At 40.0% G+C, this 12,461-nt stretch overlaps 1 protein-coding gene across 1 annotated transcript in view; it reads right to left on the bottom strand.

Annotated features, from left to right (window-relative positions):
* Nucleotides 1-2,387: 2,387 nt before the first annotated feature.
* The window catches only part of DGKQ (diacylglycerol kinase theta), an 84,062-nt gene continuing 73,988 nt past the window's right edge, over nt 2,388-12,461 (bottom strand). Inside the window, exons 21-25 of the mRNA XM_031060289.1 lie at nt 11,166-11,266; nt 6,865-7,011; nt 5,597-5,708; nt 3,976-4,128; nt 2,388-2,885 (exon numbers count right to left, since the gene is read on the bottom strand). Coding sequence (XP_030916149.1) covers nt 2,715-2,885; nt 3,976-4,128; nt 5,597-5,708; nt 6,865-7,011; nt 11,166-11,266 — 684 coding nt within the window. The 3' untranslated portion in view covers nt 2,388-2,714. The remainder of the gene's footprint in view (nt 2,886-3,975; nt 4,129-5,596; nt 5,709-6,864; nt 7,012-11,165; nt 11,267-12,461) is intronic.

Raw genomic sequence — 12,461 nt, 5'->3', positions numbered from 1 at the left:
GAAGCTAGGAAGAGATTACACTCATACTTCAGAGTCACCTTGCTACCATGATGCTATCCCAAAACAGGCTTTTACAGAGTTCCAGGGATGGGAAATTGTCACAAGGAATATGCCGCAGCAAGGGGCCCTCTGATTAAAATATTGTGACCTGTGAGTTTTATGTTATTTCAGATAACAGATACAGAGCAAAATAAGAGACAGACAGGTCCTTAACAAGCCAAGAACTTGAACACTGTCAGATACCTGATGCAGGATTATATATGCCTAGAAAAATAATAAGACAGCCTTATTTATTTGGGCTGCAGAAGACAGTCAATACCAGAAATCTTAAAATTTATGCATGTTTTCTGTAACAAAAAGCCCAGCTTCCATTACTGAGTCAACAGCTGGAAAGTAGAGCATGCATTCTTTCTGCTGTCCCAAGGATACCAAGCAGTTTCTCTCTCTTTCTGGACAATTATGAACCAGCAGCCTGTTCCAGATTTCCTCTCTAATTTGTGAGCTTCATTCAGACAGTGCACATCCTGAAATACAGTATTTGGTCCTCCCTACTTGTAATGCTGGTACCAGGATGCCAGAAGAGGTCCAGCTGACCCCTCATGCCCAGGTTCTAAAGAAGACAACCCTGTGTTTAATGATCAGGAAGACAAGGCTTTTAGCTCTGTACTATCCAAACTATTTCCTTCATAGCATGAGTCCAGTTTTCATGTTGAATGAAAGCAAAATTTTAGTCCACACTGTGGGACCTGAAGAACATCCCCAAATATAAATTAAGAGTTCGAACAATTAAGAAAAGATTTCATTGAAAACAGAAATGATTCCTCCAACTGCATCTCTACCAGAAAACTGAGAAGGAATCCCTAGATTGAAAGGAGAAGCTGCAGGCATCTGCCATTTTTCCATAGCTGTTTCGTCTCTCTTTGTAGCTTTAGCTGTATCATTCTGTTGCTATAGATGACATTCATACCCTCGTTGCAGCATGACCAGAAAGCAGAAAGCACATGTAATGGTCAGCTCTTGCGGAAGCTGTCACAGTGCTAGGAGTACAGACTCATCAACGAGTCCCAGCAAGAACTGCCTCAGCATGTAACTGGCTCCATCACAAAACAGCTTTTTGTGTATTTCATAGTTACACTTAAGTCCCCCAAAGCAGCTAGAGATGTTTTTCTAGACACACTGGCAAGAGGAGTGCTCTAAAGGCTAACACTCAAGTGATGAATTCATGCCATCCACAGCTGAAATAGTTATTACTGTGCAACAGAGGACAAGTAAACCCACCATATGGCTAAGTAGGCTCTAGCCAACATGGCTTAAGCAGTTCCAAGCAGCAGATGCACAGAAGTGGCAAAATCCTGCAGGCCCCACCCCCTGCCCACAAGTGGCTCACAGAACCCTTTGTGTATGATGCTGACCAACAGTGAAAGGTTCAGTTCCTGGGGAACCACAGTGAGATGAGACAGCAGAGATGTGAGTGAAGAACAACATGCCTATAGCCATGGATAGCAGATCTGGATGGCGTATGGCAGGTGTATGGCTGCTCTAGCACAAAGCTGTAAAAGTACTGGATCGCCACAGCTTCAGCAGATGGGTAAACACAGAGAGGTGGTCTTGGCCTCACAGGAACTGATGAAGAAACAGCCTCTGAAGAGCACACACTCATCCAAGTGAGAAAAGACAGTCACTGTGTCCCTGGGCCCACACCTAGTAACACCCACAAAGACTTGAGAAGCCTAGCAAGGTAAGTGAATTTTCATGATGACTCTCGCATTCCCAGTTATTTGAAGCCTAGATGCTAAGACTCCTCAGTAAAGCTATGCTGCACATCAGTTCAGCTCTAACATATGACTGTGCTGATTTACTTAATTGAACATGAAGTGGTACTTCTTTTAACCTAATTAATGATGATTCTTGAACTTGCTGTTTATAACAGTCCAAATTCATGAAAGTGAAACAACACAAGTAAAGTCAAATCAGCAGAGTCTGGTGTTAAAGTCAATGGTTTCAGTGATAAAAAAGAATTGGTATAACATATTATTGCCTTGGGTATTCTTGTTCCTTTTTATTTTGAGAGTTGTAGCTGATGAAATTCAAATGCCTTTTAAAACTGGCTTTGGCTGAATAACGAGAAACTAAGCTACAATTCAAAAATTGCTCTACAGGCTGTTTCCCCTTCATTCATGCTGTCCAAATACTGTTGAAGTAAATGCTCTGAAATATTTTGACTCAATTGTTCTAGTACTTTCTCTCTTCCCAGTGCACTGGGATCTTTTTACAGAAATAATCTCTCCTGCGTTTTGTGTTTTTCTCTTTACACTTGTACTATTTCAGCTGTGCTATTTGGACTGATCTAAGGAGCTCTCAGCAGCTCATGCTTTTGTCTTTTTTTGGTTAGGATGCTATTGTGAGCATTAATTTAAAGGAACACATTTTCAGTTATAGAACAATTAAAAAATTATCTATGGAATGATTTTCTTTAAGAATGAACTGAGAGGAGGGAAGGATTTTTTGTGAAGGCAAATGCAGAAATCTCAGCATCTTGGAATCTCTGTTTGGCTGGGAAACAGCTTACAGAAAAGCAACCCCAAGTAAACATTTCAGATGAGACAAGTGGTACATAACAGTTATTTGTGACAATGAGGTACTATCTTTGAAAGACAAAGAAAAACCCAGTACTATCAAAATGTAATGAAAGGCACGCTCATAGGCAACACTCTTCACGACTTGTCTGCACTCGGTTTTCCTGGGCCAGGGTGGTATCTACCACAGGCATGAACACAGGTCTCCCCTTTGCGTCCTCCTTCAGAGACTGATGTGCTATCCACCTTCATCTCTTTCAGGCTTCCAGTTTTTTTCTGCTTCTGCTTGGATTTTTTCAACATATGGACCTAAAATTGAAAAATTTAAAGGAAGGTAAATATCTGTAGTCATCAATTAGCTGATCTCCGGCAACGAACTAACAAACAAATAAAAAGCTGAAAAACATATAAATACACAACTACCTGGTGCACCTATCCTTGTAAAGCTATAGGATTTACTGCTTTTTTACATAAACATATGCACAATATATATATGTATGTGTGTGCATATATATTCCTGTACACACATCTGTATATATACCCATATGTAGAGATAACTAGTCAGTAACCTGGTAGAAGAAGAAAAAATGTTTCTCACTGAAGGACAAGTTAGGTTTGCTCTCTCTCTCACTTTCCATTACCCTTCCACTTCATCTCATGAAAAGAACAAAGTTTTAACATATTCTGAAACTATGAGGTATGACCCTCTCTTTCACTTCTCCTCAGCAAGGCAATGGTTCTGGTACCCCTCCCAGTATAGCTACATACTCTTTGAGCTTGCCTGCAGCAGCATATGTCTGTGAGTTGAAAAGGCATCCCTAAGGTAGCAGGCAAATGTGCAGACTGGTGTGTACCACAGTCACCTACTGCAAAGAATTTATTTCACAATTTCAAAGCCAATAGAGAAGTTAAATTCTTAGGGAGCTGATGCTGTCTTTTATGTACACATTAAGATAACCAAGAAAAAAACAGACACTGATTACCCAAGTCTTTTTCACAGGCCTTGCTCCTCTCTTATTAATTTTTCTCCTTTGCTACTGCTGTCTGACAGATCTTCCCTTCTCCAGCAGACTGATTCCTACCTCGCACACTGCACTACTACCATGGCCTTTATAACTGCCCTGCTTCAAGAAAAGCAACACTGCCTGCAGATCTCAAGCAGAGGAAAAATTGGATCACTAGGCCAAAGCTCAGGGACTATTTTTTTAAACATGAGCCTCATCTGAGCCACTGGAGAGAGCCTTCAAAGCGTGCTCTTTAGAAATTGCCGTGTCAGTTACCATGTAGTGCTAAGCAGCTCCTTTAGGGTTCAGCATGAGAACTCAGACAAGCAAGATAACACAGTAACAACCAGTGCAGGAACAAAGTCAAATTGCTAAGAGAAACCCACATCCAGTACCTTTGGTCCTGCAGCAGAAATTATAATCTGGCCAGGGGCCTGAATCCAGGGCTCTCCATCAACTTGAACTGGAATTGGCTTTAGGAGCGTTACACGGAAATACGAGCCTTGAGCTATGCGGATTCCTGATCGAAAACCACCTTGGACTTGACCCTGTTAGGGATTAAAAGCCAGGATATCAATCACCCCAAGTAACAAGAAGTACAAATACTAGCTGCAATTAAACTGGGTGGATATTATTTTATTCTCACCTGACATTTTAAGTTTCAGCTAAAAAACTGCTTAGGCAAAACTAGGATACCTTTACTGCCCCAGCATTAATTATTTCAGCTAGTCCAGGAAGGAGAACTCCCCTGCAGGCTGCAGGAGGCAAAACAACTCCCAAAGCAAAGCTGTTTGTATACAAAGGCTGGCCAAGGAGCATACACTCACAAAGGTCTTGTTTGCTTTGGCTTCCCCCTCAATAACACAGTGAATACTTCTAAAAACACCTGATTATACACACAGACTTTGGCACATGTGAAATTCCAAAGTCTAAAAGCAGTTTATTAATCAGAGAGTTCTTCCAAACTCAACTCCAAATGTGGGAGTAAAAACCTTAATATCACAAATCCAAAGCACAGGTTTGTTAACATTTATACTCCAAAGCTGCTTCTACTTTCACAAAAGATTTAAGGATCTCTACCAAAACAACTCTTTAGCATATTTTAGAAGATCTAAATTACAAAATAAAGCTGACAACACTAAAGATTGAGCTCCACAAAATTTAAGCACCCACGTTTCCATTTTTGGCAGTTTTATGGATTAGTTATCTCTAGTTACCTGACCACATATACTTTTTCAGCAGCAGATTTCTTTAAACAGTGGTAAGATATGAAGACAAAAATAACCTACCATCCCACAGGAGTGCGTTACTAATAGCAAATCATTGTAAAAATATGTAATACATGAAAGAATTAAAAAATAATTCCGTAAGTTGAGTCATAATATTCTTTGCAGGAACAGCATACCACCTGCTTGATGTAGCATTCAAATCAAGAGCATCAAGTATCATATTCTCAGTGACATGTGTTGGAAAGCCTGTGGCAGATAATTATAAAGCAATCTGTCTTGATGGAATTGCCACTGTGATTGTGATGAGGTACAACAAGACTTTTCGGAAATACACTAGGTGAAGGGTGCATGTTTCTGTAATATTAGAATAAAATCTTGTTTTCCTCCCTCTCATAACAGGTATCATGGTGTCCAAATGGAATGGCTCATTCATGAACCATTCCATTTGGACACCATGATACCTGTTATGAGAAAGCCAGTGCATTCCATAATACATACATATATTTGTATTTGATATACACACACACACACACACATATATATATATATATATGTATGTATGTATATATGCACATATGTATGTTTCTCTACTTGGTTCAAAATCGAGTTAAGTCATGAAGCATAAAAATCCCCATGGATTTTTAACAAGTTCTCAATTCCTATTACTTCTTCTTACCCAACCTTAACAAAGAGGCGTAATTGCACTTGCAACGCACTGCTTGTCACAGAAATAAGCCTGTTCCATAAAATGCATGTTTCTTCTGTGCCTTCTGGGATGCCAACTCACCATGTGCACGACGCCAGTCACACCAACCACCTCCAGCAGGCCGTCATCGATGCGTGGTTTCTCAAAGCGGTTGTCACTTTCAGAGCCCCAGAGGTCGGCCCCAGAGCCCCAGCTGTGTGGAAAGCACACCTGTGACCACCTGTGCTCTGCCCCCAGGCACGCTCCCTGGTGCCCTGCTAAGGGTGGTTGGTTTCTCAGCCTTCAAAAGCTACACACTCTGCTCCCCCACCAGCTGGAGGGAGCAGTTTTCCTGCACTGTAAAAGCAGGAGCTCTTTTTCTAAAATCTGGAAGAATTTTTATCAGATATTTTAGTAATAAAAGGAGTGAAGTAAATAGTTTCAGTTGGAAAGCAAAGGTGTGAATAGGAAGAAGGTAACTCTGTAGAGTTTTAGATTGCTGGGAAATACAGGTTACAGCTAAACTAACCCTTAATTTTCAAGACTAAAGAACTTAACATAGCTCTTAATGGTCTTGACAACATTCACAGAAGTTACTGAAGAGAAACTAAAGCTAAAACAATTATCAAGATTTCATTCTTGTACCTGGCCAAAAGCACCTGTAGTTAGTCAGATATTCATGCACTTCAGTCCTCTGAAATGCTTCTGACAATTTAAACCATCTGCTTTTTGTGCAGTACTGACCCTTCCCACTCAAATCCCTTGTTATTATTTTGGCACATGAACTACTCATCACTTAATTGGGATCTTTTCTTCTCCACAGCTCTCATGTGCACTGTGTATTTGTGTACATGTAAAAAGGAGTATTTGAATAAAACATTTTCAGACTGAAATGCAAAGAGATACAGGTTGTTTAAGACAAGACAGTACTTGAAAAAATAATAGTATGGCAGGATTAATTACCTGCTGGTTTTGTGCAAACAAAAAACCTACCTCAATCAACATCACATCTAAGGAAGCCAGATCTCCTGTGGAATTATACAACAGTTACTCTAGCTCCCTGCAGGTGTCAAGGAAGCACTCACAGACCTGCAAAGGTATCTGAACTGTGGTCTTCCATGGCTACTCAGGTAGCATCGCACACTCATGTATATTGACCAGTTGCCTGTAGGACCTGGGCAGTGTCTGATAGTGAAATCCTGGCCTTCACTGCAGGAACTGCTTAGGTACCTGGTCTCCAGCATGTCAGAAAGTGTGTGCAGGTTGATTGTCATTGATCCTGTTACCTAGCCATTTGGCATTTGATGCTCAAATACCGAGCAAAAATTCTACACACACAGTCCAGCCTGCCCACAAGGGACCCTTTTTACCTGGGTATATTAATAAAGATGAGTCCTTCTATACTTGGTAACTCCACCTCGTGCTGGTCCACTTGCAGCTTTATGTCCTTGTGCAGGTTTCTAGTGTGGCTTATCTTCTGCAGCCCAACTTTCACATAAACTCCCTTGTTGTGAAACCTAGGAGCAGACAAGGATCTTGTAACTAAAAGGTAAGGCCAAGCATAGCACTCTTCCCTGTATGTTTACCACTATTGTCCTCTAGCAGGTATATTTAAAGAGTTTTTCAATTAAAACCCATTTGAAATTCTTCCAGCTTTACTGCATAAAAACAAAGCATAAACCACGAACTGCTACTTTACTTACCTTTACTTAAGGGATGATTCTGCTGTTGAAGCATGTGCAGATTGTGAAATTTTATTACAGTAAAATGGTCCCTTCTTGAAGCATTGCATGAATACAATGCCTCTTTGAAATGTAAACTCCTGGGCTGGAAGATTACATTTTTGATTAAGACTTAGAGGTCATCATGACCAATTTTAAATTGTTTTCTCAAGCAATGCTACAATACTTATGGCAAAAAAACATTTGAAAATCTTTGCTTTACACATTCCTAATTAATTTGAAATATACTTAGCTTCAGAAACTTAAAACACACTTAGTAATCTCAACTTGTGACAGAGCTCTAACAACTCTAATTTTAGAATAAAATAGATGAGGAAGATTTTTATGGCATCCCTAGAAATGGCAAAATATTTTAAGAATAACATAAACAAAAAGATAGTCAAACACACAGACTATTTTCTTCTATAATGGAAACCTTTGGATACATGGCCTTCAGGGCAACCTTTAAATAAAAAGCATAAATTTCCATTATTTTACCCTACTAGTACATGGTTGTTGTTGGAATTCAACTCTGCAAAATCTCTCTAGCATTATATCTAAATACCGCAGACATTAAAGTGGGGAAGACAGCCAATACAGGTTACAGCCAAATCTTCAGACAGAGACTTACTTTTCAGTTATCTTTAATTATTACATTGAGAATTATTAGTCCTATGTCCAAACAGTTTAAAATAGCACCAAATTAAAGGTACTTCAGGTAACACCATTTAACATACACCTCTGCTCCATGCAAGATGTGTCTATGCTAAGACAGCTAATTCAGATACAACTGAAAATACTGGAATATCAGTAGGAAACACAACACTTGCAATATCCCCAAGAAGTATTAATTTCTGTTGCATGAAGAAGGAAGCCTTCAGAAACTGAAAGAATACTTCACAGTGTCCTAACTGCAGAACAGTTGCGTATCTCTGTAACATAAGTACAAACTTGCCTTAAATTGCACAAAATATTCTCCCAAACCTTGCATTTAGGAAACTGCTTGCCATGGGAATCTCCTGCCATTTTGGATGGTACAAGTAAGATGTGATCTCTTCTGTCATATGCAATCCTAAAGACTGCTCCAGGATCCCCTGGGAGTGACTTGGATGAAGACCAGATGCCTCTTCAGCAAGTTCACTGACAACACAAAGCTGGGAGAACGGGTTGATACCCCAGAGAGCTCTGCAGCCATTCAGAGAGACCTTGACAGGCTGGAGAGATGGGCAGAAAGAAACAATCTGAAATTCAACGAAGAGCAAAGGGAGAGCCCTGCACCTAGGAGGAAGAATCCCATGAACCAGCACAGGCTGGGGGCAATCTGCTGGAGGGTAGCTCTCAGGAGAAGGACCTAGGTGTCCTGGTGAACCAAAAGCTGTCCATGTCCATGTGTCCTGGGGGCCAAGAGGCCAACTGGATCCTGGGTGCAGTAGGAAGAGCATAACCTGCGGGTCAAAGGAGGTGGTCCTACCCCTCTGCTCAGTCCTGGTGGGGTACATCTTCAGTCTGTGTCCAGTTTTGGGCTCCTCAGTACAAGAGAGACATGGAGCTCCAGGACTGTGTCCAGTGAAGGGCAACAAAGATCATTAAGGGACTGGAGCATCTCTTTGACCAGGAAAGGCTGAGGGAGTTGGGCCTGTTCAGCCTCGAGAGGGAACCTTATCAATGTCTGTAAGTATCTGAAGGGACAGTGTCAAGAAGACAAAGCCAGGCAACAAGCAAAGGCAAGAGGCAATGAGCAGAAACCAATGCACAGAAGTTCAACCTGAACACGAGGAACAATTTCTTTACTTTTCTTTACAATTTCTAACTGAGCACTGGAACAGATTGTCCAGAGAGGGTGTGGAGTCTCCCTCGCTGGAGATATTCAAGAAGCATCTGGAATACAATTCTGTGCCAAATGCTCTGGGATGACCCTGCTTGAGCAGGGAGGTTGGAGAAGATGCCCACTGTAATCTCTTCCAACCTGACCCACTCTGTGATTCCGTGAATGAAGGCAGATGCCCTGTCATTAAATTTTACACTGTGAAAAAAACTTATATAGTTTGGCACTCACCAATGCAAAGACCATCACTGTCACAATAGACACTATTTTTATCTGCAGTGCAAGATCAGTGTTGAATTCCTGCAGGGGTGTTATCACTGCACTTTGAGCTGCTAACTAAAGGTAAGCAGTCCAGAGCATAAAAAGAGACTCTTCTGAGTGAGGCCAGAGAGCACACAGCTTTTGGGACATTTATCAGTTTACGGTCTTGCTTCAGAAGAGCACTCAAGCCCGTATTTCTTCCAAGGACTACCTGCAATTTCTGTTGCCACAACCCAAATCTTCCTGTTCTGCACTCAAGAGTAGCCAGCTTGCCTGCCAGCAGCTGTGGCATCTTGCATTAAGTAGATACCATTTTTAGTTAATTTACTAGAAATAATTAAAAAAAAAATCTAATATTATTGACAAGAGCGTGCACTTGCTTATGGTGGGGAAGCATAAATCCAACTATTTTAGCAGTCATTTTCACAGGCAGTCAAAGATAAATATCATGTGTCAGCAGTGTTAGCATGCACAAGCTTTTGGTTTCCGCAAAAATGTACCTCAATTCCTTATTTCATGTTTCCTTTACGGAAGTATATAGTCCTTTAGATTTGGGAAAAAAAATTAATTCTCTTCTTTCCCACAAGTCCTTCAAGTCACTCTGCAAGAATGATACCAAGACATTGTCCACTGCACTATGGATGCTGCACACTGGGAAATGACTGAGATGAAGATGACAAGGATGGAAAGCACACAGGGCAATAGCAATCAAAGTACATCTCTTAAATGCAGTGGCAATAAGAGGATGCATATTTTGAAATGCTGCATCTTTGCAAATATGGAGTAGTATATTTTGAAGAAAGAATAAACATAACTTGTACATTATATTAACTGCACAAGTCCATCTAGAAAAGTTTCACCAACTACAATGGACACTGCTGAACACAAACTTATTACCTGACTTTACTACCTATGATGCTTTCAGTCAAGTATTGAAAATGCAAACCAGTGGTTAATAGCAACTTATGTACCAGGAGCCACCTATATTTACATCAACGACTGTATTAGTCAGTTTTTAAGAAAAGCACCATGAGCAACGCCTGTAATGACAGGCAGAACACTACAAGTTAGGTTGGATTACACATCATTGCACTCATAACTGGTCAGAGAATATTTTTACTAGTTACAGTTTGAACACTGCATAGTTGTAACCGGCTGTAACTCTGGCAACCAAAAGAATTTAGAAGGCATTTAATCACAAACACAGAGGAAAGCAAATAAAACCAGTTTCTATAAGGAATTACTGATTAATTACACAGACATGCTTTCTTTTGCTCATCAATTTCAGCAATTATGGGAAGAAGAAAAAGTCCTATTACTGGCTGATGTGCATGCCAGAGAGGAGGAAGGTCTTTGTCAACACGTTTTTAATAACTTGAGATACAGAGATTTTTTTATCCTTAATACCAACATGCAGGTGCTGCAACAGCACTAGGCAAAACTGGAAAAGGTACAGTAGAAGTTCTGAACACTTCTGAGCAGGGCTTATTGCTCATGTAGCAGCACTGCCTCACTCTTGCTAAAGGCTTTGAGTAAGAGGTATTTCCACCATCTCAAAATTTCACTAAAGTCAAAAATGCAGTTATTGGCAACTAAAAATACTAAATAACAATGACATGGCTTACAAAAACTGCTTTGGTGCTCTCTTGGTAGAGGGAAAAAACCCCAAACCATACCCAAACCAACAGAACAAAGGAATTTTGTGTCTATGACTTCCTGGCTAGCCTAATTCCTCCTTGTCCCAGCTCTGCCACAAGCAATATCAGCAGACACTTGTAGCATTTAAGATTATCATTTGCAGTGTAAATTAGAAGTAATGCAATACCACAGAATTGACCTTCATGCCTAGTTTGCCCAGGATTACCTGCTGTTAAATTTCCCTGGTTCTTCTTCTCTAGCATGATGAAAGTCCAAGCTCAATTCTGCATCAATGCCAAGACCACAGTAATTGTTCATCTGTACAATCTGACCAAAAGGAAAAAAAAAGGTATCATTTCCTGCTTACATTTATAAATGAAAAGTGAAGACGTTCCAAAGTTTTTCAACAAAAGCAAGCTTTGCAGATGATTCTTCCAAGTCACTTGCATCTTGACAGATTCTGGAAAACATTTTCCAGAAACACTGCACTAAAAATAAAGCTGCATGAACAACTGTTGACATGCTTAGTCATTATTTCCAAAGTATCAGAAACTTCAAAATTTAGTATTTTAATTAAAAGTAACAAGCATATTAAAGCAGAAAGAAAAACAAATGCAGATATAAAACCAACTCAACATCTCAAAGCAATTCTATGCAATAACTTCACAAGCTGCTGAACACTAATGCCACTATTATTTTTGGCATCAGCCATGGATTTATATTACATCATTGGGAAGACAACCTTACTTACTTTGGAAGGTGACCAGCTTACACCAGATGAATGAACAACTTGACTTCACCTACTCAGCTGCATTTTAACTAGCTCGCTATATGCCAACCTCAAGTTTCTACAGATTTCGACCATTTCTTCCATTAAATCTTTCTTCGCATGCCAGTTCATTCCATAACTCTTTTATCCTAGGCCTTACTCTCACATCCTTCACCTTTAAAAAGCAGATGGGAAAAAAAGCCCCTGTCTCCACCAAGTGAGAAATAGCTGGAACCTGAGCATCTTAAATCCTCCAACTGACTCATAATGCCTAGGATTTTCCAGTGACCAGACTAAAATCTTAGACAATTGCTACCATTGTTATGATTTCCTGCCTTTTTTTTTTTTGCAAGTCCCTTGTCCAATTTCTTCCCTCCATCTAAAAAGAGACAGAACCAGGATTCACATAGAGCAGCAGAAATCACTAATTACAATCAACATTTTTATTTTCCTAAACAGAAACAAGTTCATATGAACTAAGTGACAGTGACTTTCACTCAAAAAAAAAAAAAGCAAATAACAGCACATATACAGACACACAATAGCAGTAAGATGATGGAAGGATTTACTTCCCGTATATGCTAGCAACTCCTAGTAATTTCTTAAACTGTGAAAGAAAAGATGAGAGTGCCTCTTGGGGAAGGGAGTGTTTTTTGGTTGACACTCCAGTTTTACAAGTGTTTTGGCATTTCTTCCAAAGCCTTTTCTTATTTGAGAAATAATATTTTTTCCAGCCAAAGCGAACAGGAATGC

This window comes from Geospiza fortis, unplaced genomic scaffold (assembly GCF_000277835.1).
Source record: "Geospiza fortis unplaced genomic scaffold, GeoFor_1.0 scaffold240, whole genome shotgun sequence".
Classification (NCBI taxonomy): Eukaryota; Metazoa; Chordata; class Aves; order Passeriformes; family Thraupidae; genus Geospiza; species Geospiza fortis.
This window is presented reverse-complemented; position numbering and strand designations above follow the sequence as displayed.